General features: G+C 48.0%; 1 protein-coding gene across 1 annotated transcript; it reads right to left on the minus strand.

Moving 5' to 3' along the window:
• Positions 1–896: 896 nt before the first annotated feature.
• C4H2orf72 (chromosome 4 C2orf72 homolog) lies at positions 897–21859 on the minus strand. Its single transcript, XM_044001269.1, has 3 exons — positions 20992–21859; positions 8424–8534; positions 897–6364 (listed from the first exon to the last, which is right to left on the minus strand). The coding sequence occupies exons 1-3, from the start codon at positions 21839–21841 to the stop codon at positions 6273–6275; spliced, it is 1053 nt and encodes a 350-aa protein (XP_043857204.1). The 5' UTR covers positions 21842–21859; the 3' UTR covers positions 897–6272.
• Between the last annotated feature and the right edge of the window lie 2590 nt (positions 21860–24449).

Below are 24449 nucleotides of genomic sequence, written 5' to 3' on the forward strand. Positions count from 1 at the left end.
CCTGTGCCTTAGCAGGAAGTTTCTGGACACATAGTAGGGGCTTCGTATATGCTAATTGAATGGGAATGAGCTACACAGTCAATAAACATTCCGTGCCTACTGTGTTCCAGGCACTGCCCTAACCAAAGAGGATGCAAAGGGAGGCACAAGACCTACCCAACTGCAAATACCAAACAAAACCCCAAACCTCTCCTCAGTGTTTCTGTTCCTCTGTGATATCAATGGTCCAGGGAATGCTCAGTGAGGAAACCCCCTCCATCTCTGTACCTTTCCTCAGTTTATTACTTTGGAAGGTTGTCTAGGTCACTGAGAGGTAGGAGTGACCTTGGGTAAGTCATTCAACCTCAACGGGCTTTCCTCATCTGTAAAAGGGAGTGCCTGACTAGAGGGCATCTCGGGTCACCTCCAGCTCTACCCTCCACTTCTCAGCTCTGGGCATTTTCTCTAGCTCTCCCCCAGGCTTAGAATTCCCCCCTCCCCCCTCCATCTCCTGGCTTCTTTCAGGTCCCAGCTAAAATCTCACCTCTCGGAAGAAGCCCTTCCCAATTCCCTATAATGCAGGTGATTTCCCTGTGCTAATAAATTCCAGCTGATCTTGCCTGTCACTTGTTTGTACACAGGTGTTTGCATATTGTCTCCTCCATTAGACTGGGAGTTCCTTGAGCATAGGAATGTGTGCGTTGTTCCCAGCACTTAGCACAGTGCCTGGTACATAGTAGGCACCTAATAAATGCTTATTGACTTGACTGTGGTCCTAGATTAAGTGACTTGCCCAGGGTCACACAACCAGTATGTATCAGAGATAGACTTGAACCCAGGTTTTCCTGGCTTTAAGGTTGGTTCCCTAATCACTATAGTGCACTGCTGCTTTTGCTCAAATGAATGATAAGACAAAATAAGGTCATATCTGGTTTTTATTAAATAAGTAGATTGTTACTTCATGTTGGAAAAAAGTTTAACATTGATATATCAAAAACATGAACTAAACAAGAGAATAATGATACCAGGGCTTCCTAGAAGACCCTCCCACATCCCAGCTTGAGGACCACTTGGATGAATTGGGGAATTTCTCCCATTTTTAAAGATCTCAGACATGGTCAGTCCCACAAAGGAAGCTCCTTCCAGGTCTAACAACCATCTCTTCAGAAAAAAAATGGACACACCAACATTGATGAGTTTATTGTTTGTAGAAAAGGCTCAAGGGCAGGAAGGTTGGTGTGAGACTGTTGGCCTTCATGAGTTGGGGTTGTCTCTCTGACATTAAGTTATAATTAGTTCCCAAAGTTGCATCATCACCAATAGCCCTAGGAGGTAGGTGTTGATGAAAGGGTTACCACTTCCCTCCACCAGCACTTGACAGATGAGAAAATAGAGGCTCCAGAAAGTTCAAAGACTAGCCCAAGCTCAGGAAGGACAGAACCCAGATCCCAGCCTCATGTTCCTTGCTGAGCCTGAATCAGCAGGGGTCTGGGAGATTTAGATCTTCATTCCAGTCCAGCTTTCTGCCCATAGCAGGCACCCAATGGGCAGTCACTGAAGGCATAAACTAAGAATGTCTTCTTTTCACAGAAAATACTGTAGGAAAGTATTGGAGAGGGGGAGAAGTGGGGGACTTTGGGTGTGGAATATTGTATATATTGATCAATATGATGGTTTTGTTTAACTTGCTCCTCCCACCTTTGTTACAAGGGGAAGATTCATTGGGAGAGGAGGGGAGAAGTCTCTCTAGAAAGACTGATTTTTAAAAAGACTATTTTAAATGAGAGAGAGAGAAAGAGGGAGGGAGAGAGACCCTGGAGCCGTCTTGCAGACAAATCTCCCTACTCAAGTGATAGATCAAGAGAAAAGGAAAGCGTTCCCTAGAAACATCTACTCAGCGCCACCTCCTAGGTGATCTCAGACACATCATTGTTCCCATTTAAAAATAAGATCCTGGGGGGGGGGGGGGAGCTAGGTGGCGCAGTGGATAGAGCACTGGCCCTGGAGTCAGGAGGACCTGAGTTCAAATCCAGCCTCAGACACTTAACAATTACTAGCTGTGTGACCTTGGGCAAGTCACTTAACCCCAGTTGCCTCACACAAAAAAATAATAATAACATCCTGAAAACTTGGCCCCAAAGACAATCCTTGAGGATGCCTGCTCTCCATTATTTGTACATGTGGAAGACTATGGGCATGTTACATACCTTGGGAAATGTCTAATGTGGTCTATGTCTTGGTGAGTTTGGCTGAATGGGTTTTTTTTTTCCTTCTCTATAATAAAGAATGGCTCTCTAGGAAGGAAGAAGAATATATTTGGAAATGATAGGATAGGGTCCAGATCCATGATTTCATTGGTATTGAGAAGTCTCAGGTTAGGAAACTGCCCCCATTCAACTTGGTAGGTGGGAAGATCAGCTCCCACTCAACATCTAATATTAAAATGTTCCCTGAGGCATCAAGTGACTTGCCCCAGGTCCCAGAGCCTATCAAAGGCAGATCTTGAACCCAGGTCTCCCTGCTTCTGAAGCCAGCTCTCCATCCACTAGGGTACCTTGCTTCTCATGGGAGATGAAGGTAATGTAAAAACAGGATATCAGCTACAGAAATTTAACACAAACAACAACAAAAAAAGCCAGGGTTAGTTTCGCTCAAGCCATTTTTGTTTATAGAGAAATAGCCTGGTCTCTAAGCCAGTCCTGGCACACACTCTTCCCTTTGAGACAGCTTTAAGAGGTGGAGGTTGGCACCATTTCATTTGCTGAATGGAAAACAGAGTATTGAGATGTCTTGGCAGAAGCTGCTCGTCCTTCCATCACACTGAAGGACTCAAGAGCTGAATTTGGATTCCAGCCCATCTCCCTTCCCTATAGCCTGCGGGGGGGGGGGGAGTAGAGAGAAGCTCCCGATTTTCCTGGAGAAATGAATAAATGGCTCATTTAACTCGGATTCCTGGCCACTAGGGGGAGGATTTTGTTACTCAGAATGGTGACTGAATGGCCCCAAGTGGTAGCTGTGACCTCCCCCTGGAAGCTAAGATCTGGAATGGTTCCTATTCCCACTTATCCCCAGCTACTGATCTCTTCATTCATCCTGCTTGATGTGGAGTTTGGCTCCCCATTTCCAGATGATGGGGCACAGGAAGGAATGCTCCCTTCTCACAAGGCTGCAGAGTTAATCCCTTCCTGGGATCTCAGCACAAGCCCCATCTTGATTCCCAATCCCAGGCTGCTCCCAGCTGACTTCCTTTCTTCATTCAGAACTGCTCCAAGAAAAGAATCTAGGAGCTGGGGCACTGAGAAGTCTAGCCTTCAGCTTCTTTTCTTTTCTTTTTAGCTTATTTCTATGAAGCATTCTAGGTATAACTGATCTCTTAAGAAGTCAGCATAGTCATTATCATGACCAAGATTGGCTAAGGAGAAGAGATGAGAAAATGTACCTCCCTCCCTTCTTTGCAAGGTGGGGGACTATGGGTGCAAAACATTGCATACGTTGTCAGACTTGATTTGATGGGCAAGTTTTGAGGAACCTACTTTTTATCTCTCTTTTCTGTTCTGTTGTAATGGGGGTCTGGCATATGTACAGACCCCATCAGCTTTTTTGGCTGGTATAACCTCTCCACATGGAAGGGCATCAAGGAACTTGCTTCCTGAAGAACTGTCATGATACGAATGGGAAGTTTCTTGGAATGTACAGACATTTTGCAACTGGTTCTGTGATGAAACAGATTCTGAGAGGGAGGTTCTCAACCTGTCACCATCAGTCACCTCGCCTTCATCAGTCTTTGCTTTATTCACAGGCTCCTTTGCTCGCAGAGACCACACCATAAAAAGAAAGACTTTGGAGCCTCTCCAAAACCAAACCTCTATCCTTGGCCTTTTCATGTGCATTTTTCTTTCTTTTCTTTCTTTCTTTTTTTTTTTTTTAGTGAGGCAATTGGGGTTAAGTGACTTGTCCAGGGTCACACAGCTAGCAAGTGTTAAGTGTCTGAGGCTGAATTTGAACCCAGGACCTCCTGACTCCAGGGCCGGTGCTCTATCCACTGGGTCACCTAGCTGCCCCTCATGTGCATTTTTCAAATCTGGATGTAGACTTCAATCATGGGAGTTTCAGAAGGTTGAAAGAGTGAGTCACAGCAATCTGGGAGCTGGAATCCGGGTTGAATTTTACAGCCAATATAGTATTGATGCTTGAGGAATGCAGAGGAATTGGTCCTTTTCTGAAATGACTTTGGGGCTCTGAGCCCAGCAGCAGCCAGACTGAGGATCAGTCAGCAGAGAAGATGCCATTGGATGTAACTTGATGGGATCAGTGTTACATAGAAACTGAGCTAATAAAGGAGAGGATGCTCCAGGGCTTTTAGGGGAAAGTTTATACATTTGTTCTTGCCCTGTGTTTGAAGTAAATAGCCCTTTGAAAAAGCCAAGAGATTTTAAGTGGTGTAATGGAACTAGGGCACTAGTTTTAGGTCCCTAACAATAGAGGGAAACACAGCTAGTGGAGGCTTGAGCCATGGAGGTGGAAAAGAAATAACCCAATCTCTCAGGAACTCTGGAACTCTGAGGGGGAGAGGTCACCTGCCTGGCTATGGGAAGAGAGCCAGAGCTTCTGGGTAAGGGACGGAGGTGGGACAGAATATGGAATGAATGGGATGAAAAAAAAAACCCAACAAATCCCACTGGATTTTAGAGCTGGCTAGGGCCTCAGAGATCAACTCCAAACTCTCATTTTACAAGAAAGAAGCTGAAGTTCAGAAAAATGAGGTGACAAATACTTGTGGCAAAGGAGAGCCTAGAACTCAGCTATGATGTGCAGTGCAGGATTCTTTTTTTTTTTTTTGCAGGCAGTGGGGGTTAAGTGACTTGCCCAGGGTCACACAACTAGTAAGTGTCAAGTGTCTGAAACCGGATTTGAACTCAGGTACTCCTGAATCCAGGGCTGGTGCTTTAACCACTGCGCCATCTAGCTGCCCCACAGTGCAGGATTCTTACCACGATTCTCTAAAGAACACTTTAAGAAATGTGTGCTGTGGGTCAGCTAGGTGGCGCAGTGGATGGAGCACCGGCCCTGGAGTCAGGAGTACCTGAGTTCAAATCCGGCCTCAGACACTTCACACTAACTAGCTGTGTGACCCTGGGCAAATCACTTAACCCCCATTGCCTCACTAAAACAAAAACAAAAACAAAAACAAAACAAGAAATGTGTGCTGTAGTCTTTTAGGAATCTATCCAGTAAAAAATGAATAGTATTATAGTAAGCGCAATAATGTAAATGCTTGTTGACCTTAAAAGGCCATCAGAGCCTGAAGAATTCAAATAAGACATCTTAGTCCCAGGCCAAGACAATAAAATGCGCCTCCCTCCTCTCAGTAGAGAGGTGGAAGTGACTATCTCACTTCACCAGGACAGCTCCTGGTGCTGATCAATTCTACTTCAGTATTTTTTCTTGGTTATGAGTGAGCTAGGTGGCTAAAAAAAATGAGTGTGGTATGAAAGCAGAGGGCATCAATGAAACATTAAAAACAAAATTATATAGAGAGTTGGCTTGAACTTCCAGCGCTTTTAAGGAACTTTTTTTTTTTACAGTGTATTTATTTATGCTGTATTTATTTATCCTCAAGGATGAATCTAGGAATGTCAGAGCTGGAAAACACCTTAAAAGTCATCATTCTACAGGTCAGGCAACCGAGGCCCATAGTTTTCCCATTAGTGAGTTAGTATCAGAGCCTCGTTAACCTAAATTCTAGGCTAATGTTCTTTCCACTACATGAGAGTGGAAATAAAGGATGTGTATGACTGTGCACACACACAAAGGCCTTCATGCACATTAACCAACATAGACGATTGCTATGACACTGTAGATCTACAAAGTCCTATGTCACCCTTCCCAAGGCAGGGATTTCACATGACACTGCTACAAGGTGGGTGTATCTTTTCCTCAATTTACATATGGGTAAACTGAGGCATAGAGAAATGAAATAATAGCCTTGATCACAGAGTAAGATAGCTCTGGGCTAGGAGCAGATCCCAGAGAGCCCAATTGTATCATCTGCTGCTCAGGTCAGTGAGATACACTTCCTCTCTGATCATCAAGCCAGTCTCACCATACCAGTGGAATGTACAGAGGAACCATCACCTTCCATTTGGGACGGGCACAGACTGGAGCATAGAACAGGGAAGGGCCCAGCTCCAGTCTTCATGATGAGGCAGGGGCAGGAACAGAACCCAAAGGTCCTAAGTCCCATTGGTGCTCCCAGCCTGTCACTTCAGGATCTGTGTGGTGGCCCGGGGTGTCTAGGCCCCTGTCCTTCCCTCGATGTCCTCACAGTGTCCATTGGGAGACAGAACTGTCAGTGCCAGCTCCTCTGAGGGGTCCTGGAAAGCATCTAGGGCAGAGAGAAGGAAGGGGGTGGCCAGGAGGAAGGAAAGGGAAAGAGAATCACACAGAAGACAATGACCCAGTGAGCAAGCCAGGACGGATGTGATACCCCGACTGTGCCAGGGAGTGACCAATCTGAGCCCTAGGCATTTCTGCTAATGAACTGAAAAGCAGAGCTCTGTGTAACCTTCAGTGTTATTTCAACATATGGGCAACCCTGAGTGTTGGCAGGTCTGAATGTGTTTGTTAGGCTGGGAGCCCAAGAGCTCTGACCAGGCCTGATACTCCAATCTTATAGACACAGGAATCCTTCAAGATTCACCTGCACTTTCTTCTTGGGCCCCTGAGAGAAAAGGGAGCAACGGCATCAAAGTCAGATGAGACACTCAAGCATGGAGGGAGTCCCTTGTGCTTTGGCATGCATCCCCTGGACACTCTGCCAGTGAGAGGGAAGCAGTGTGGCAATTCCCGCAGCTTTGGGCTCTTCAAAATAGGCTCTTCACTTTGTAACTTATCCCAGCAGGTGATAGCAGCTGTGACGATAGCCTCTAAGGGCTATAACCAATCAACAAGCATATCAATGTCAGGGATGAGTGTGGTAAGTGACAGAATCAGGATTTGAATCCAGGTCCTCTGACTCCAAATCCAGCATTCTTTTCACTCTATGACAAGAACCAGAAGGGTACTCAAAGGTCACCTAGTCCAGTTACTTCATTTCATAGAAGGGGAAATTGAGGAAACTGATTTGTCCAAATCATTGAGTAAGTATAATTCAAACCATTTCTCAGACTCCAAAAGCAATGATTTTTCCTACCCCACATCTTATTCATCTTTGTATTCCTGCCCTACTCCTCACCCATGGTACCTGGCACTGGACCTGGTAAGTTCTAGTGGCAACTGATGGATGGATGGATTGACGAGTGAGTGAGTGAATGAATCAATCATAGGAGCACAGAGTTAGCAGGGACATCAAAGGCATCTAGTCTATACCCCTCATTTAACAGATGAGGAAACTGAAATGATAGATTGAGAGCTGGAAGGGACCTTCCAGTCCACCTTAGATCAATAACAATCTCTCTCTAGGATATCCTCAACCTTTGCCATTTAGCCTCTGCTGGAAGACTCAGTGTGGCAGCGAGCTCACCACCTGTCCAGGCAACCTGTGTCACTTTTGGATAGCTCTGATTATCAGAATGCTTTTTCCTGACATCAAGCCCAACTTGGCCCCTTGGCTTCTTGTACTGGTTCTTGGTTCTGACTTTCCGGGGCTGGTTTTAAAGGAGACACCAAGAAACAGAGGAGATATGAGGCATAGAGAAGAACACACTGGGGAGCTGTTAAAACCAGCATGTAAGTTATATGCCTGATGTTCTTGGGACCCAGTTTCCAGAGAAAGATGCCAAAAGGAAAGTTCTAGAAGAATGAGTGAATGAATGAATGAGTGAATGAATAAACTTAACCTGAGACTAACAATAAAAGCGATATCACACTTCTGGAAAGGGCATGGCAATTCACTGCCCTAATGAGATAATATTTGTCAAGAACTTAGCATGATGCCTGGCACACAGTAGGTACCTAATAAATGCTCCTTTCCTTTTTTAAGGTTCCTTTCAGCCCCCTGGTCTCCCCAGACCAGGTCTTCCTCCCACTGCCACCATTCCCCTTGTAGGTGTGCTCTCCCCCTATTAAACATGTGTCTGGATTTTGTGTTTGCATCCCCCCCCTACCCTACCTCACCCCCCAGTGCTTTGCACAGTGCCTGGAACATAGAAGGACCTTAATGAATGTTTCTTCTTCACTCATCCATTCACATTCTCAAAGATACAGGGAAATGTCTGTAAAGGGGCACTGGAGCCTCTGAAGAAGTTAGAGTAAAGGGGCCATTGATGGGAGAGGGCAGGGAGTCTAGAGACAGAAAGGAGTAAGGCAGAACCCTCAAGTCCAGGGGGCCTGGGGCCAGGTGGGTGTCTTCTCTGGGAAAGAGGGGTAAAGAGTAGGCCCAGGAGTGAAGATACTCTCCCACCAGGCCCAGAGATTCACCCCATCATGGAATGGGACACACTTACCCATGGCTGGGCTGCTGATGGTGCCGTCGGCCCGGCCCTTTCTCCTGCTCCATGATGACCAAGGAAAGCATCTTAGCAGCCTTTGGAATCCCAGCCTCTCTCTCATCCTCTCTGCCAGAAAACAGAACACGCCAAGAGACATGGGATCAGAGATACAGGGAGGCACAGGATTCAGCCATGGACCCCACCTGGAGAGACTTGGATTTCCCAAAGAAAGGCCTTCCATGGTGCTAAGAGCCTCCCATATCTTACTTCAGAGAGAGAGAGAGAAACACAGAGAGAGAAACAGAGTGAGAGAGAGAAGAAAAGAAAGACAGAAAGACAGAAAGAAAGAAGGAAGGAAGGAAGGAAGGAAGGAAGGAAAGAAGGAAGGAAGGAAGGAAGGAAGGAAGGAAGGAAGGAAGGAAGGAAGGAAGGAAGGAAGGAAGGAAGGAAGGAAGGAAGGAAGGAAGGAAGGAAGGAAGGAAAGAAGGAAGGAAGGAAAGAAGGAAGGAAGGAAGGAAGGAAGGAAGGAAAGAAGGAAAGAGGGAAGGGAGGAAGGCAGGCAGGCTCAATGAGTGAAAGACCTGGGAAGATAAACTTATGAAAGTGATACTTCAGCACATTATTCAGGAGGACCTGAGTTCAAATCCGACCTCAGACACTTGACACTTACTAGCTGTGTGACCCTGGGCAAGTCACTTAACCCCAATTGCCTCACAAAAAAAAAAAGTAAAAAAAAATAAATAAATGTCTAAAACTAAAGAACAGAACAAGACCATAGAATACTAGATTCAGAGCTGGAAAAGACCTTAGAAGCCACTAAGTCCAATTTCCTCATTTTACAGATGGAGAAACTGAGGCAAAGAGAGTTTTTTTTTGTTGTTGTTGTTGTTTTTGTTTGTTTGCTTGTTTTGTTTTGTTTTGTAAGTTACTTGTCCATGGTCACACTGCTAGTGTCTATGGCAAGGTTGGAACCCAACTCTTCCTGACACAAAGGTCAGTGCCTTTACAATATGCCATGCTGACTCTCAAAATTAGGCACTTTCCCCTGATATTCAGTCCCCAAACAAGGAGAAAATGATGCTCCTAAGTCAGAGTGTTGACTTTTATTATGCCATGAACCCCATCTCAGAACAGATTACATAAAATACATAGAATCCCAAAAGAAACCAATCACACTGAAATGTAGTTACCCAAATATTTAAAACAACATAAAAAAGTTCCCATGCTCCAGGTTAAGTACCCCCAGGCCTAGAGAATGACAGCATTTTTGAGATGATCATAATTTTTTTTTAAATTTAGAAACTAATCTCTATCTCTTTCTTAATTTCCTTGAGCCACCTCACTTTTCTGGAGGTCACTTTTCTAACACCTTCAGCTAATCAGAATCTGGCCAGAAAGTATGGAATAAATGAAATGCCTCGATGGTCAGACTGAAAGCTGGAAGGAACTTGTCCAAGGTCTCACATGTAGGAAGCAGCACCTTCAGAATTTGAACACAAACTCCAAATCTAGGGCGAGTCAATTCAATTCAACACTAGGCCCTTAGGGCACAGGACTCTGCTTTGGACTCCCCACTATACCACCTAGCCTCCTTCAAATGCCCAGCCCTCAAAGCTCAAGCCTTTGGCTCTTCGGGGAGCCCCTCTGGTCCAAATGAGACAATGTGTAAAGCGCTTGGCACATAACAAGCAAATATTAACCTGTGCGTTCCTCCCTACCTTCCCATCTCACTAGGAGGGAGCCTTTTCACTTAAAAAAAGTTTTAGAATGCCTTTACATTCTATACTTGGGGCAGCTAGGTAGTGCAGTGGATAAAACGCTGGTCCTGGAGTCAGGAGGACCTGAGTTCAAAGCTCACCTCAGACACTTACTAGCTGTGTGACTCTGGGCAAGTTACTTAACCTCAATTGCCTTAAAACATCCAGGGCCATCTCCAATCTTCCTGATGTACATCTTGCCACTAGACCCAGATGGCTCCGGAGGAGAGAGTGAGGCTGATGACCTTGCACAGCCCTCCCTCACTTAAATCCAGTTCAGTTCAAGTCATGACATCACCTCGATGTCACGGTCCTCTTCAAGAACGAAGGACAAACAACAATACTCTGTATTTATATTACAGTCATCTCCAACTTCCTTCCCCATCTGTAGATAGAATCAAAGGAAAACATGCCTGCAAGATGGTATATGATGATATACCCAGTATTCTGCCCTAGTCATTCCACCATTCTGCCAAGGGTGGGAAAGAATATTTCATTCTTTACTTTCCAAGGCTTCCAATGATTTTTCTAAGTTCAAGGTTTTATTTCCTTTAGGACTATTTTTATTACACTGTATTGTATTACACTGTTGTAGTTATTGGGTGAACTGTTTTCTTGGTTCTCTTTTTTCCCACAGCATCACTTCATAGGTATCTTCCTATTTTCTCTGAATTCTTCAAATTTTTCTATTTTTGCTTTTGTTTTGGGCAGGGCAAAGGGGGTTAAGTGACTTGCCCAGGGTCACACAGCTAATGTTAAGTGTCTGAGGCCAGACTTGAACTCATGTCCTCCTGAATCCAGGACTGGTGCTTTATCCATTGCGCCACCTGGCTCCCCCCCAATTTTTCTCTTTTTAAAAACTGAGCCTGTGAGTTCAGTGGACCAGGAACTCACCATGAGAAAACTCCTTCTCCAAATGTACATTAGCTCATGGTCTATCTATAGTTCACCCAGCAGGCATTTATTAAGCACCTATTAAGTGCCGGTCACTCTACTAAACTAGGGGTACAAAAGAAGACAACACAGACCCTGCCCTCAAGGGGCTCACATTCTAGTGGGGAAGATCACTTGTAAATAACTTCGGGGAAAACATACAGAACAGATCGAAAGCAACCTCAGAGGAAAGGCATTGGGAAAGGGAAGGGAAGGGAAGGCAGTGGAGCATTTACATGAGGGTGTGGACACAGGAGATGGGGTGTTGAGTGGGGTGAGCAGCAATTAGGCCAGAGCCACTGAATCACAGAACATGTGAAGAGAAATAAAGTATAAGAATACTAGAATGGTGGGGGCAGCTAGGTGGCACAGTGAATAAAGCACTGGCCCTGGATTCAGGAGGACCTGAGTTCAAATCCGGCCTCAGACACTTGACACTAGCTGTGTGACCCTGGGCAAGTCACTTAACCCCCATTGCCCTGCAAAAACAAAAAACAGAAAACAAAACAAAACAAAACAGAATACTAGAATGGTAGGAAGGGGCCAAGTTGGGAAGAACTTTAACTTCCAAAGGCTTTTATATTGGATCCTGGAGGTAATAGGGAGTGCCACTGGAGTTTATTGAGTAGGGGAGTGAAATGGTTAGATTTGTACTTTAGGAAGATCAGTTATGTTGCAGGAGGATGGACTGAAGCAGGGAGAGACTAGAGGCAGGAAGACCAACCAGAAGAGGCTGAGGTTGCTGTCATTGATGAGTACAAGTAAGCACAGTTTCATGATTGTTCTTGCAATAATCCAGGGGAGAAGTGAGGAGGTCTGTGTTGTGGGAATGGAGAGAAGGGAATGTGTACGAGTTATCATGAAGGTAGAAACAAGATCTGGCAATAGGTTGACTCTGTGGGGTGAACGAGGGGTTAAGGATGAGCAAAAGGTACCGAGGAGAAGGCAATCCACAGCGTCAAATGCAGTCACATTCCAGAACTGCCTGGAGCCCTGAGAGTTTATATCACACAGTTTGACTGTGAGCTTGGATCTTCCCGACTCTGTCCTCTGTCCCCTATCTCAGACTCCTACTCCCTCACTCCTTATCACACAATGTCATTCCACTGTTCATGCACAACATGCCCTTTCCTTTTTAGCCATCACCCAATCTGTGGGCACCCACCTCATTCCCAGCTCTTTCAGTATATACCAGGCCTATTGTTCTGTCTGTTGACTTCCTTGGGGTATGTACCTCAGTATTAATACTGCTGACTCAAAAAATGCACGGGCAGCTTGAAGTCTATTTTCTCTGCATTGAAATGTAATTAAAAAAAATTTTTTTTTTTTAGTGAGGCAATTGGGGTTAAGTGACTTGCCCAGGGTCACACAACTAGTAAGTGTTAAGTATCTGAGGCTGGATTTGAACTCAGGTACTCCTGACTCCAGGGCTGGTGCTCTATCCACTGCACCACCTAGCTGCCCCAAAATGTAATTTGAACAAGGTTGGTTATTTCATTCCCCAGCTCACAACAGATGAAAAGCAGATGAGGTGACAGTGCACCTCAGGACTGTAGGAAAGAGACAGTTGATAACTCATAGGCTAATGGCACAGTAAGCAAAAGAACTATAAAACCTGGACACAAAACTGCAAGTTGATACTTTCAGATATCTAGTCTCAGGTCAATTTAGTCAACTGATCCGCATTTATTAAACCCTGACTATATGCTAGCCGCTGTTGGAGGCACTGGTGATACAAAGATGCATGTCCAAGACACTGTTGATAAAAAGATGCACATTGTAGGCACTGGTTATAGAAAGATACACTGATACAAAAACAGTTCCTGCCCCCCCCAGGGGTCCTTAAAGTTGATCAGAGGAGACTGAAAGCTTTATAGAGCACTTGAAATATATCTCATTCTATCTCACAACAAGCCTGGGAGATTAGCTGTTATTATTATCCTCATTTTACAGATGAGGAAACTAAGGCAGACAGCAGTTAAATGACTCAATCAGGGTTGTACTGTTAAGTGTCTGAGGCCAGATTTGAACTCAGGTCTCCCTGATTCCAGGCTCAGCACTCTGTACTGTGCCATCTGGCTGCCTACAATTCATACACCTATTAAATATATACTAAATTATTTACAAAATAAGGTGGTGGGGGCGAACAGCCACTAGTAGTTAGAGGGATCAAGAAAGACTTTGTGTAGGTGATAACGTTCAAGCTGAGCTTTGAAAGATATTATGGGAGGACTTCCAGGTCAGAGCCAAGATGGTGGAGGAAGGGCAGTGAGCTTTCGAACTCATGACAGTGAGCTTTCGAACTCATGACATAATCGCACCAAAAAACATCCAAATAATGCCATAGGACAATTCCTGGAGCAGCAAAATTCACAGAAGATTGTGCTGAAATCATCTTCCAACCAAGAACAGCTTGGAAGGTCAGAAGGAGGGAGCTGCTGTGCTGATACAGGAGCAGAGCCCCACCCCACAGTCACCCTGACACAGATCCAGTCCCAGGAAGGCCTCAGCAGAGAAGGAGACCCCCCAGAGCCTCTGAATCAGCTTCAGTGCCAGTGTCATCTGGAACTAAGCTCACAGTCTGGTGAGAGGGCTGAGCCCTTAGCCGGAGGGAGACTACAGGGGTCTATGCTGGTGCTGAGGCAGAACTTTGGTTTTTCAACCCTACTGGGAACCAGGAGGTAGGCTCAAGTAGCAGTGGCCCAGGTGGGGGAGAGGCACAGGCTTGTCTGAACTGACAACCACAACACACAAAGCTGGTTGATTAGCAAGTTGGTCTGAGGTCATCTATGGACCAGGGAACAGGCCAGGTGAGTGAAGAACCTGCTCATCCTTAAATCATACCACCTGGCACTTCTGAAGCTTGGGATACTGCAGCCTGGAAACAGTGCCTGACTTCAAGGAGCTAAAAGTCAAGTAAAAGAAAGGCAAGATGAGTAGACAGAGAAAGGTGAGGACCACAGAAAGTTTCTTCAGTGACAAGGAAGATCGAGGTGCACCCTCAGAGGAAGATGTCAACATCAGGGCCCCTAAATCTAAAGCTTCCAAGAAAAATATGAATTGGTCTCAGGCCATAGAGGTGCTCAAAAAGGACTTTGAAGACAAAATTAGAGAGGTAGAGGAAAAAATGGAGAGAAAGATATTATGGACCCAGAGGCAGAGGAAAGGGAGCATTTCAGGTATGGGAGACGGGCAGAGGTGGGAGACGGGCAGCAAACGGACCAATCTGGCTGCATTGCAGAGTGCATAAAGGGGAACGACATGAAACAAATCTGGAAAAGCAGGTGGGAGCCAGCCTGTAAGAGGCTGTTCTAGAGGCAATAGGGAGCTACTCATGATTGTGGAGCATGAGAGTCACATGAAAAAACTTGTACATTATTATTGTTAGTAGTAGTAATTGTAAATTGTAATTGTTGTTGTAAATTATGGTTCTACAATCTCAAGGGGAAACAAAATTTTCCCCTGCTATATCAGCCCTCTCTCCTGGTAGAGTTTACACAGCTCAGAGACTCAATTGGCCCCTATACTCCCTGAGAAAATGAGACTAAGGTTGCTATCACGGATGAATACAAATAGGCATAATCTCATAATCCATCTATTTTATAAAGTTACATGATGAGATACCTGAAAACTGACTTTAAACATTTTAAATTTAAATTTAAAATTAAATTAGAGTTATTGTAGATATGGAGTAGGAGCATTATTTTGGTACCTGTTCGGAGGAGGGGTTAGGGAGCAAAGAGACCAATTAGGAGTCTATTGAGGGCAAGATGTGAACAGGACCTCGAGTAAGGCAGAGAACAAATGCGTGGAGAGAAGGGACCTCGGTCAAAGAATGCTGTGGAGGTAGAGATGACAAGACTTGCAAGTGATTTAATGAGGGGTGAAGGAAAGAGAAAAGTTGAGGTTGCAAGGACAGCTAGGCGGTACCATGGTGGATAAAAAGCCAGACTGGGAGTCAGGAAGATTCATCTTTCTGAGTTCAAATCCAGCCTCAGACACTTACTAGCTGGGCGACCCTGGGCAAGTCACTTCATCCTGTCTGCCTCAGTTTCCTCATCTGTCAAATGAACTGGAGAAGGAAATGGCAAAGCACTTCAGTCTCTCTGCCTGGAAAACCCCAAATGAGGTTACAATGCATCTGCAGTGACCCAACAACAACCACAATACAAAGGTGAATGACTAGAAGAATAGCGGTACCTTGAACAGAAATAGGGAAATTAGGAAGAAGTGTAAGTTCTAGAGGGAAGAACATAGAAATATATATAGAGAGAGCATAGGTTCTATTTCACACATGGGCAGTTAGTTAGAAAAGCTTATGGGAAAGGCAAGGGGAGCTGGCCAGCAGGAATCTGGCCAATGATGTGGACTGATGCTCACCAAAGAGCTTTGGGCTGGGGCAGGAGCAGCTAGCCCTCTGTACCTCAAAAGGGTCCCCAGGGCTGAATTTCAGCACATTCTTTTTTTGTTTTGTTTTGGTTTTTGTGTGTGAGGCAATTGGGGTTAAGTGACTTGCCCAGGGTCACACAGCTAGTATTAAGTGTCTGAGGCCAAATTTGAACTCAGGTCCTCCTGACTCTATCCACTGCACCACCTAGCTGCCCCTTCAGCATATTCTACAAGAGAAGGTTACAATAAAAAAAAGAGGTGAAATAATCTTCTCCTGGATATGTATAATATGAATAATGGCTTTTGATTTTATTTTTTTGCAGGGCAATGAGGGTTAAGTGACTTGCCCAGGGTCACACAGCTAGTAAGTGTCAGGTGTCTGACGCCAGATTTGAACTCAGGTCCTCCTGAATCCAAGGCCAGTGCTCTATCCACTGTGCCACCTAGCTGCCCCATGGCTTTTGATTTTTTAAAAAGTTTGGGCAATTCAAAGAAGTAAAGCTTCACTTAGCTAACCTCTAACTCCTTGAGGTCTGAGACTGGTTTCCTTCATGTCTCTGTCTTCCCAGAGCCTAGCCCAGTGCCTGGTATATGGTAAGTGTTCAATAAGTGTTTGATGATTGAGTGCTAGAATGTAAGCTCCCTTAAGGTGAAGTACTATTTCCTTTAGATCTTTGTCTCCATAGCTTCATGCACATTATCTGGTATATAGCAGGTGCTCAATAAATGCTTATTGGTTGTCTCCCATCTCTCTCTCTCTCTGCTCCCTCTCCATATATATGTATATGCATATAAAATACATAAGTATATTATAATGTTAATACAATGTACTATATAAATAGATGCTGTGTCAGAATAATGAGGCCTTCCTCCTCTTTTAAAGCGAAGCTAATGGAAGGGAGGGCTATAACAGTAACTAGAGTGGCTTCCTGCTTCTTTCAGAGAGAGAGTAAGTCTGACCTTTATTTACATAATTAGCCTAAGAGAGGGAGAGAAAACAAGTCTTTTCGACTTTTTTTTTATATGGGGAACAGGGAATTAGAGTGGGTGTCATAGAGCATAAAAGGGGAAGAAGTCCAGTGTGGTAGAGAGCAGGGTTCAGAGTTAGGAGGAGCTGGGTTCAGGTCCTGCCACTGTTCTACTGGCTATATTACCCTGTGTAAGTCACTTCACCTTCTAGCACCCCTTTAGTTAACAAGCACTTATTTTGTGCCTACTGTGTGCTAGACACTGGGGATGCAGAGACAAAAGGGAAATAGTTCCACCCTCAAGGAATTTACTTTCCATCTGGGGATTAGGTTAGAGAGGAATGTACATGCAGCTGTGGGGGGGGGGGAGGGGAAGGGCTCCCAAGGTCAGGAAACTTATCGAAAGTAGTGCTTCAGTTGAGTCTTTTTTTTTTTTTGAGAGCGGCAATTGGGGTTAAGTGACTTGCCCAGGGTCACACAGCTAGTTAAGTGTCTGAGGCCAGATTTGAACCTAGGTACTCCTGACTCCAGGGCCAGTGCTCTATCCACTGCACCACCTAGCTGCCCCTTCAGTTGAGTCTTGAAGAAAGAGATGAATTCTGTGATTTTAGGTGAGGGGGAGCGATGTTCAGAGGCTTATCTGTATTGGCAGATGGCAATTCCATGCAATTATAATCATAACAGCTAACATTTGTATTGTCTTTACTATGTACTTTAAGGTTTCCAAAGCACTTTACAACTATAATCTCATTTGATCTTCATAACAACCCTGGGAAGTAGGTGCTATTATGATTCCCCATTTTACAGATGAAGAAACTAAGTCAAGTGACTTGCCCGGGGTCACATAGCTAGGATGAGTCTGAGGCCAGATTTGAGTGTCCCTGACTCCATGCTTGGTGCTTTACCCACTTCGGCACCTCACTGTGGTAAGGGTGCCCTCTGGGCCTCCATTCAAGTCACTGATACCATGTTAAACATGACTGGGCCAAGCTTAGGTTGCTAGGGAAGGTCCCTAGCAACCTAGCACAGTGACTAGGAACCATTAATGACTGACTATTCTTTGGGTTCAGCCATTCAACTACTGTAGTTCTGCCTAATTGGACTCTCATCCAGCCTGAATCAACCCATCTTTTCTCTAAGAAGAGAATGAGACATTTTATCAAATGCTTTGCTTAAATCAAGGTAAATCCCTGGGTTCCCCAGTGTAACAGCCCTGGTGAAAATAGAGGAAAGCAGGTTGGTGTAGCCTGACCTCTTCTCTCTGCAGCCCAAGAAGCTGATTCTCAGTAATCATGGCTTCCCTTTCTAGAGGCTTACTAGCCACCTTTTGAATGATCTGCTCTACAATTCTGCCAGAAATTGAAGTCAGACTTACTGGCCTATGATTCACAGACTCTTCTCTTCCATTTTTGGAAAATCGGGACATTTGGCTTTCTCCATTTCAATGGCACCTCTCCTCTTCACCATGAGTGTTCAAATATCACTGAGAGTGGCTCAGCAATCCCATTGGCCAGTTCTTTCCACCTCTGGAAAACTCCCTGCCCCCTGCTCCTTCTGGAGCCTTACTGCTGCCACTCCTACCTTCTGGGGCCAGGCAGAAGAAATCTACCTCTTCTTCCACCTTTAGAGAGGTCATGAAGCCTGGCCCATGCCACTGGACCACCTTCTCACTCTCTGAGAAAGCATTGCCCCCTCCTCCTCCCCAGAAAACGGAGAAGCTATTGGCCCTGTGAAGTCTGGTCTTTCTCTAGGACATTCCTGAATGAGAGTAAGGCACCCCCTCCCTCAATGATGGGGAGACAGGATGGAGAAAATCACTCTCCTGCTCTGAAAGGAAGGGAAGATTTTGGTGGGTGACAGTGTCAGATGGCTGTGGATGCCCTCACAGGTAGACTAAAGAGCTCACCTCCCCATCCCAACAAACTGCCCTTGAAGCTGACCTCTCCAAGCCCCTGCTGCTGCTCAGTTCACAGGCCTCTGGTCTTAAACAATCACAGGCTCTCCATGTTGGAAGAGACCTCAGCAGCTAGCTGTCCAAGCTTGTGCGGCAGCAAGAAGCCCCTGTGCAACACAGGACAAGCCACCAGGCAACCAAGCAACTTGGCTTGGCTAGCACCAATGTGGGCCAGGCTCCATTCTCCCTGGAGGTCCACTCCTCTCTGCAAAAACTCAAAACGGTGGGGAGTTTTCCCTGACACTGAGCCTCCAATTCCCACCCCCTCCCCATCACTGGGACTAGGGGCCAAAATGAACAAAACGAATCCTCCCTCCCAATTATAGTCCTTCAAATGTCCAAAGACAGGAGTAAAAAGACATTGATTTTGAGCTGCACAGGCCCCAAGACTCTACCTAACCCGCCCCTCTCATTGTACAGATGAGGAAACTGAGGCTCAGATCTCAGGGGTGGCTGGTCCAAGGTCATGCCCATCATGAGGAAGGTTCCAAGGCCAGCACCCTCACCATCAAGGTGCTCCAGGCCATGCTCAGCATTCTTTTCCAGGCTGATCTCATACTGCATGGATTGCACCTCATTTTCCTTCTGTCTGAGACACCTCTACAGGATACATGCCCCCTGGATCTCCCAGATCCCAGATGTGAAAATCCATGAGCCTGTGGCCACTTTAGCATGGCAAGAGGGCAGACCTTAATATTTCCTCCACCCCTGAGCTGCCTCAGTGCCTTCTAGGACCTCATCTCTCGATGCCTGTGCTCTCCAGCTGAGTTTCAGAAACTTAGAGCCAGAAGGTACCTCACATATGCCTCATCCAGGCCCCACTCTTCAATTTACAGAGAAGACATCTGAGGCCTAGAAAGTGTAAGGGACTTGGACTCACAGATTAAGAGCTAGGATGGAGCTCAGAGGCCATATAGCCCAATCCTCTCATTTTACAAAGGAGACAATTGAGGCTGGGAGAGGGGAAGGGAAAGGGATCTGTCCAAGGTCACACAGGTAGTAAATGGCAAGGCTGGATTTGAACTCAGGTCATCTGACTGGAGAACTAGGGCTCTTTCTGATATATCATGCAGAGAGATACTTATTTGCTGAGAATCTCTCAATTGCTCCCATTTCAGCTCTCTCCCCCAAGGAAATCAGGGCCATTTGGGTTACTTAAGCCCTGGAGGTGGGGGTGGGGGGAAGGGCCCGAGGTACTCTGGAGGTTGTGGCTAATGTCAAAGACCTCCCTGCCTCCCCTTCAATCCACTAGTCCAGCATGCAGGTATTAATTGCTTGCTCTACTGTGACAGGCCCTGTTTGAGGGGCTGCAAGACCAGTATTTAATATGTTAAAGGAGTGTGGCTATTCAGTCCCAATCCCCGGATGCCAGGGTTTACCCAAAACAAGATTTGCCTTCACCCACTGAGACTTCCCCAAGTTCTTCCTCTCTGGCCCTTGTCCTCCCATGTCCTATAGACCCCAGCCCTCTCCTGGTCTTCTGAATCTGGGAGCTGGGCAGGACCTTGGATAGAGATCGTCAATTCCAGCCCCTTAACTGATAAGAAAAACAGAGATGGAATTTGCCCAGGACACGCAAGGATGAAGTGACAGCTGGGATTTGGATCCAGGTCCTCATAGGTTCTTTAGCTGGAGCGGACCTCACAAATCATCTGACCCCCCCCCTTTTTTTTTTTTTACAGAGAGGAAATCTGAGGCCCAGAGATGGGAAAGCACTCAGCCAAGGTCACACAGTAAGTGGCAGAGCAAAGTCTGGAACACCAGGGCTCCTGCTTGTGAGTCTAGCTCTCTTTCGCCTAGCCTATGTTTCATTCCCCCCATTTCCTGGCTATCCCCTCCTCCCCCCACAAATAGCTCATCTTCAAACTCAAGCTGTCTCTTGCCGAATTTGCAGTTAAGAGGCAGAACCTTGACAAGGCACAGCTGCGCACCCCACATGCACAGTCGCCCCGGGAAGGAGAAGTCTGCCCCAACGAAATCCGACCTGGGCTCCAACCCAGGACAGGGAATGGAAGGGAAGAGGGAGGGAGGGAGAGGGGACGGACAGCTTCAGAGAGTGACGTCTTGGCTACTGGGGCATGGGGAGGGGCGGTTACTGGGGCGTGGGGAGTGGGGCTACTGAGGCAACAGTGAAGCCTGGGGGCCCGGCGCTGCCCACCCACTGCCAGAGGCTTGGGCCGGCAGTCTCTAGTGGGAAACAGCACGTCGCGATGTAAGTTCTGGAGCCATGGGACGACCCCCACCACCACCACCTTAGCCCTTAGCTCCCCAGGGTTTGAATCTCTCCGAGCCTTGGTTTCCCTTTCTGTGAAACGCAGGGAAGGGCGGGGGTGGAGAGTGGATTCTACGAGCTCTAAAGGTTCCTTCTCACTTTATCTAAGGGCTGGATTAAAATAGTGTCCCTGCCACTTTCTAGTTGTGTGACCTTGGGTAAGTCCACTCCCCCCTCTAGGCCTCAGTTTCCTCCTCTGTAGAAGGAGGGCTGCAGGACAAGCTGGCCTCCTTCTTTCCTCCCCTGTAGAAGGGGGGCTCCTTCCCTGCCCCTCCCCAAGCCGCCTTCCTGGGCCCCGGGCCCCGCTGACCTGGCGGCCGCTGGCCCGCGGCTGCTCGCAGGGCCCTGCAGGCTGCTCTCTGCACGTCTGCGGCACTGCCCGGACGCGCGGGGCAGTAGGAGGTCGCCTGCACTGGGCCGCCAGCGTCACGGCCGAACACGGAACGCAGCAGCGCCTCCAGCAGGTGCATAGCCTCGGCCTCGCTTCCCTCCTCCGCGCCTTGGCTTTCGCCGCGGCCGCCGCCAGGCTCCTCTACCAGCACCCCGACTAGCGCTGCGCCGCCGCCTCCGCCGCAGTCCCCCGTGTGTCCCCACGGCGGGGACCGCCACGGAGGCCGCCACCGAGGCCGCTGCCGCCGCCGGGAGCGCACGTCCCGCAGGATCTCCCGCAGGCGCAGTCGCGGCTCAGGGGCCCTCAGGGAAGCTTCTCGGCACAGCACGAACACGAGTGGGGAGCGGATGGCCCGTTCCGGGGGCCCGCGGCCAGGAGCCCGCGCCGCCGCCACCTCCTGCGGTCCTCCGGGCTTGCCGCCGGACTCCCCAGCCTTCTCCGCCTCCTGCGGGCCTCCGGGCTTGCTGCCAGCTGCTTGCGCCTCCTCCTTCTCCTTCTCCTCCTCCCCCCTTTCCTCCTCCTTCTCCTTCTTCTCCTCCTTTTCCTCCTCTTCTGCTTCCTCCTCCTCCTCCTCCTCTTCTTCCTCCTCCTCCCCCCGCGGCTCGGGGAAGACGTGGCGGGCGAAGTCCCTCATCAGACTGCGGCTCTGCTCCCGCTCCCAGAGCTCGGCGACCAGCAGTACCCGGCCCCGGCCCCCGGCGCCCTCCAGCAGGGCCTGCAGCAGGTCCCCGGGCCCAGCCGCCGCCGCCGCCGCCGCCCCCGGCTCCATGGCCCCGCTCGGCCCGCGCCCGCCGCCCTGCACCGAGTCTCTGGCCGCCGCCGGCCCCTCCGCGGCCACCAGGCTGGCCCCTCCTCAGCCGGGGCCTGGGGATGCCCGCCCCGGGACACGCCCCCGCACGCGGGGCTGAGGCGCTGGCACCAACCCCCTCGTCCCCCTCCCGGCCAGGGGCTCACGTGCCATCCCACTTAGCTGTCATTCCCGGGCCCCGACCTTGAGGGTTGGAAGGTGGAGGGAGGTAGGGACCCCTTGCGGACCCAGCCCAGCAGCAGAAAAACGTCCATTCCCAGGTCACTGTGGGGTCCGCCAAGGATCAACAGAGCCCAGCCATTCTGTGCCTTTCTTCCCCAAAGGCTTATTCATTCATTCTTTCCCTTCACCCCAGAGAACCCATGGAGAAACCGAGGCACGAGGGCTTGCCCCAGATTCCCTAGAACCGAACTGCAACTACCATTTCTGCATTAGGAGACAGGGAGTTTCAGGAGGCAGAAGAGGGGTGTGTGTAGAAACTCAGTTCTACCTTAAGTAACTTGACCTACCTGAGTGACCTTGGACGGTCCATTTCCCCTCCCCGGATCAGTTTCCTCATCTGTAAAATGAAAGAGTTGGGGAGCTAGCTGGGACATGGGGGTGGGGGCAGACTGCCAGACTCCTGGGACCCCATAGCCCTTCTGGGGGAGGGGGTCACCCCAGGCCTGACCCCTGCAGCACAACTCTGCATCAGACCCCTGGTTCCTTCTGCTCCTCAGCAATGGTCCTCATAGGAGGTGGTGCATCAGCCCCATCTCTGTAGTTTAATTTCTGTGTGACCTCAGACCAATCACTTCACCCTCCCAGACCTATGACTGGATGCTTTCCAAAGTCCCTTCCAACTCCAAACCCTGTAATCCGAGGAAAGTAAATACCTCACCCCCTGCTCCAAATGTAGGGAAAGGGTTAGGAAGGAGCACCCTTTGGTGCTCAAGCCCAGCCAATGGGATCTGACAAGGGGATCTTCAACTGTAGTCCCCTCACAGGGGCTGTGGAAACACTTCAGCGGGGGAAAAGAACAACTTAATTTTGACTATCTTTGGTTTCCTTTGTAATACATAATGCATTTCAAAACATGATTCTGAGACGGGGTCCAGACCTACAGCCCAACAGGCCTAACCCTCTCCAGAAGAGACCCGGGACCAACTAGAAAATTAGCTGGTCTGGTCCGGGCTCAAGCATGAACGCTCTAGGTCAGATCTCCCCGGGAGCATCCAGTCTCCTCATTCTATTTAGGATTATAGATTTACAGCCCAAGTAGACTTTAGGGGAAATGTGGAGTGGTGTAATCAACCTATCAATCAGTGACAAACATTTATTAAATGCCTACGACAGGCTAGGCACTGGGCTAAGCAGTAAGTAGAGACTGAAGTGAATTGTCTGGGAGCTTGCATTCTCCTGCTTTGGGGAAGAAAACCGACGGCACTTGGGTTAATGAGGCAGTCACAGGCCACTTAACTTATTAAGTGCGGATTGTGTTCTAGGGGCTGAAGAAACACAGAATTCAGCACTTGCTGTCATCAAGGAATTTGCCTCTATCTGAGGACACCAGATCTTTATGCAAAGGATCTATTTATGCAACAACAACAACAAAACCCCACGAGATAATTTTGGATGGGAAGGCACTAGCAGCCTGAGTTTAGTCAGAAGACACGGTTACAAATCCGGTCTCTGCTGTTTACTTTCCCCGGTGGTCAAACCGGGAGTTTGGACCTTGTAGTTTTTGAGAATTCCCCCATCAATAGTAGATGCCTGGGGCAGCTAGGTGGTGCAGTGGATAGAGCACCGGCCCTGGAGTCAGGAGGACCTGAGTTCAAATCCGACCTCAGACACTTAACACTTACTAGCTGTGTGACCCTGGGCAAGTCACTTAACCCCAATTGCCTCACTAAAAACAAACAAACAAAAAAATAGTAGATGCCTAAAACCATCCAGTGCAATCCTCCCTGCACTTTGTGGCCTCCCATGCTGAGCCCCAGTGCTCAAAGACCAAGTCTGTTTCCGCTGCAGTGGGTGGGAGTGAGGATGATAACCAGAAACCAGCTCCCCAGTCCAGCGGATCTGAGGGAGGCTCCTGGTGGTCCTTGGACATGAAGGGGTGGCCCAGCCTAGGCCTGGAAGGTTTTGTCCCTGCTGCCAGAGGGTCCCTGGGGTGTCAAGGCAGAGCGAGCCTTTGGGTCCCAAGCAACCTCCCCCTTTCTGTGGGCACCAGTACCTCCAAGAGGCCAGGAGGAAGAGAAGGAAGGAGTCCTCAACACTCCTTATCCAGAACCCAGCCTGGGGCTGGCCCCTGCCGCCACTGGCACCACAGTCTTCCTCCCTGCCTGTGGGCAGAGGAGGTACCCTCAGGCAAACCAGAAACCTGAAGCACAACTTTACTCAAAACCTTGAGCTCATCCACTCCTCAGCAAAGTCCTATGAGGCTGATACCATAGGCACCATCACCATCTCCATTTCACAGAAGAGGAGACTGAAGCAGCAGACGGGTGGAAAGACCTGCCCAGGGTCATATCACCACCTAATGTCAGGGGGACCATTTCAACCCAGGTCTCCTGATGGCAACTTTGAG

This window comes from Dromiciops gliroides, chromosome 4 (assembly GCF_019393635.1).
Source record: "Dromiciops gliroides isolate mDroGli1 chromosome 4, mDroGli1.pri, whole genome shotgun sequence".
In the NCBI taxonomy this organism is placed as follows: domain Eukaryota; kingdom Metazoa; phylum Chordata; class Mammalia; order Microbiotheria; family Microbiotheriidae; genus Dromiciops; species Dromiciops gliroides.

Excerpts from the sequence above, each read along its gene's own strand:
- C4H2orf72 (XM_044001269.1), bottom strand. The coding sequence starts at position 21,841 with ATGGAGCCGGGGGCGGCGGCGGCGGCGGCGGCTGGGCCCGGGGACCTG. Across the intron at positions 8,535-20,991 it reads CGCGGGCCAGCGGCCGCCAG|AGAGGATGAGAGAGAGGCTG; the intron begins GTCAGCGGGGCC and ends GTTTTCTGGCAG. Across the intron at positions 6,365-8,423 it reads CATCAGCAGCCCAGCCATGG|ATGCTTTCCAGGACCCCTCA; the intron begins GTAAGTGTGTCC and ends TCTCTGCCCTAG.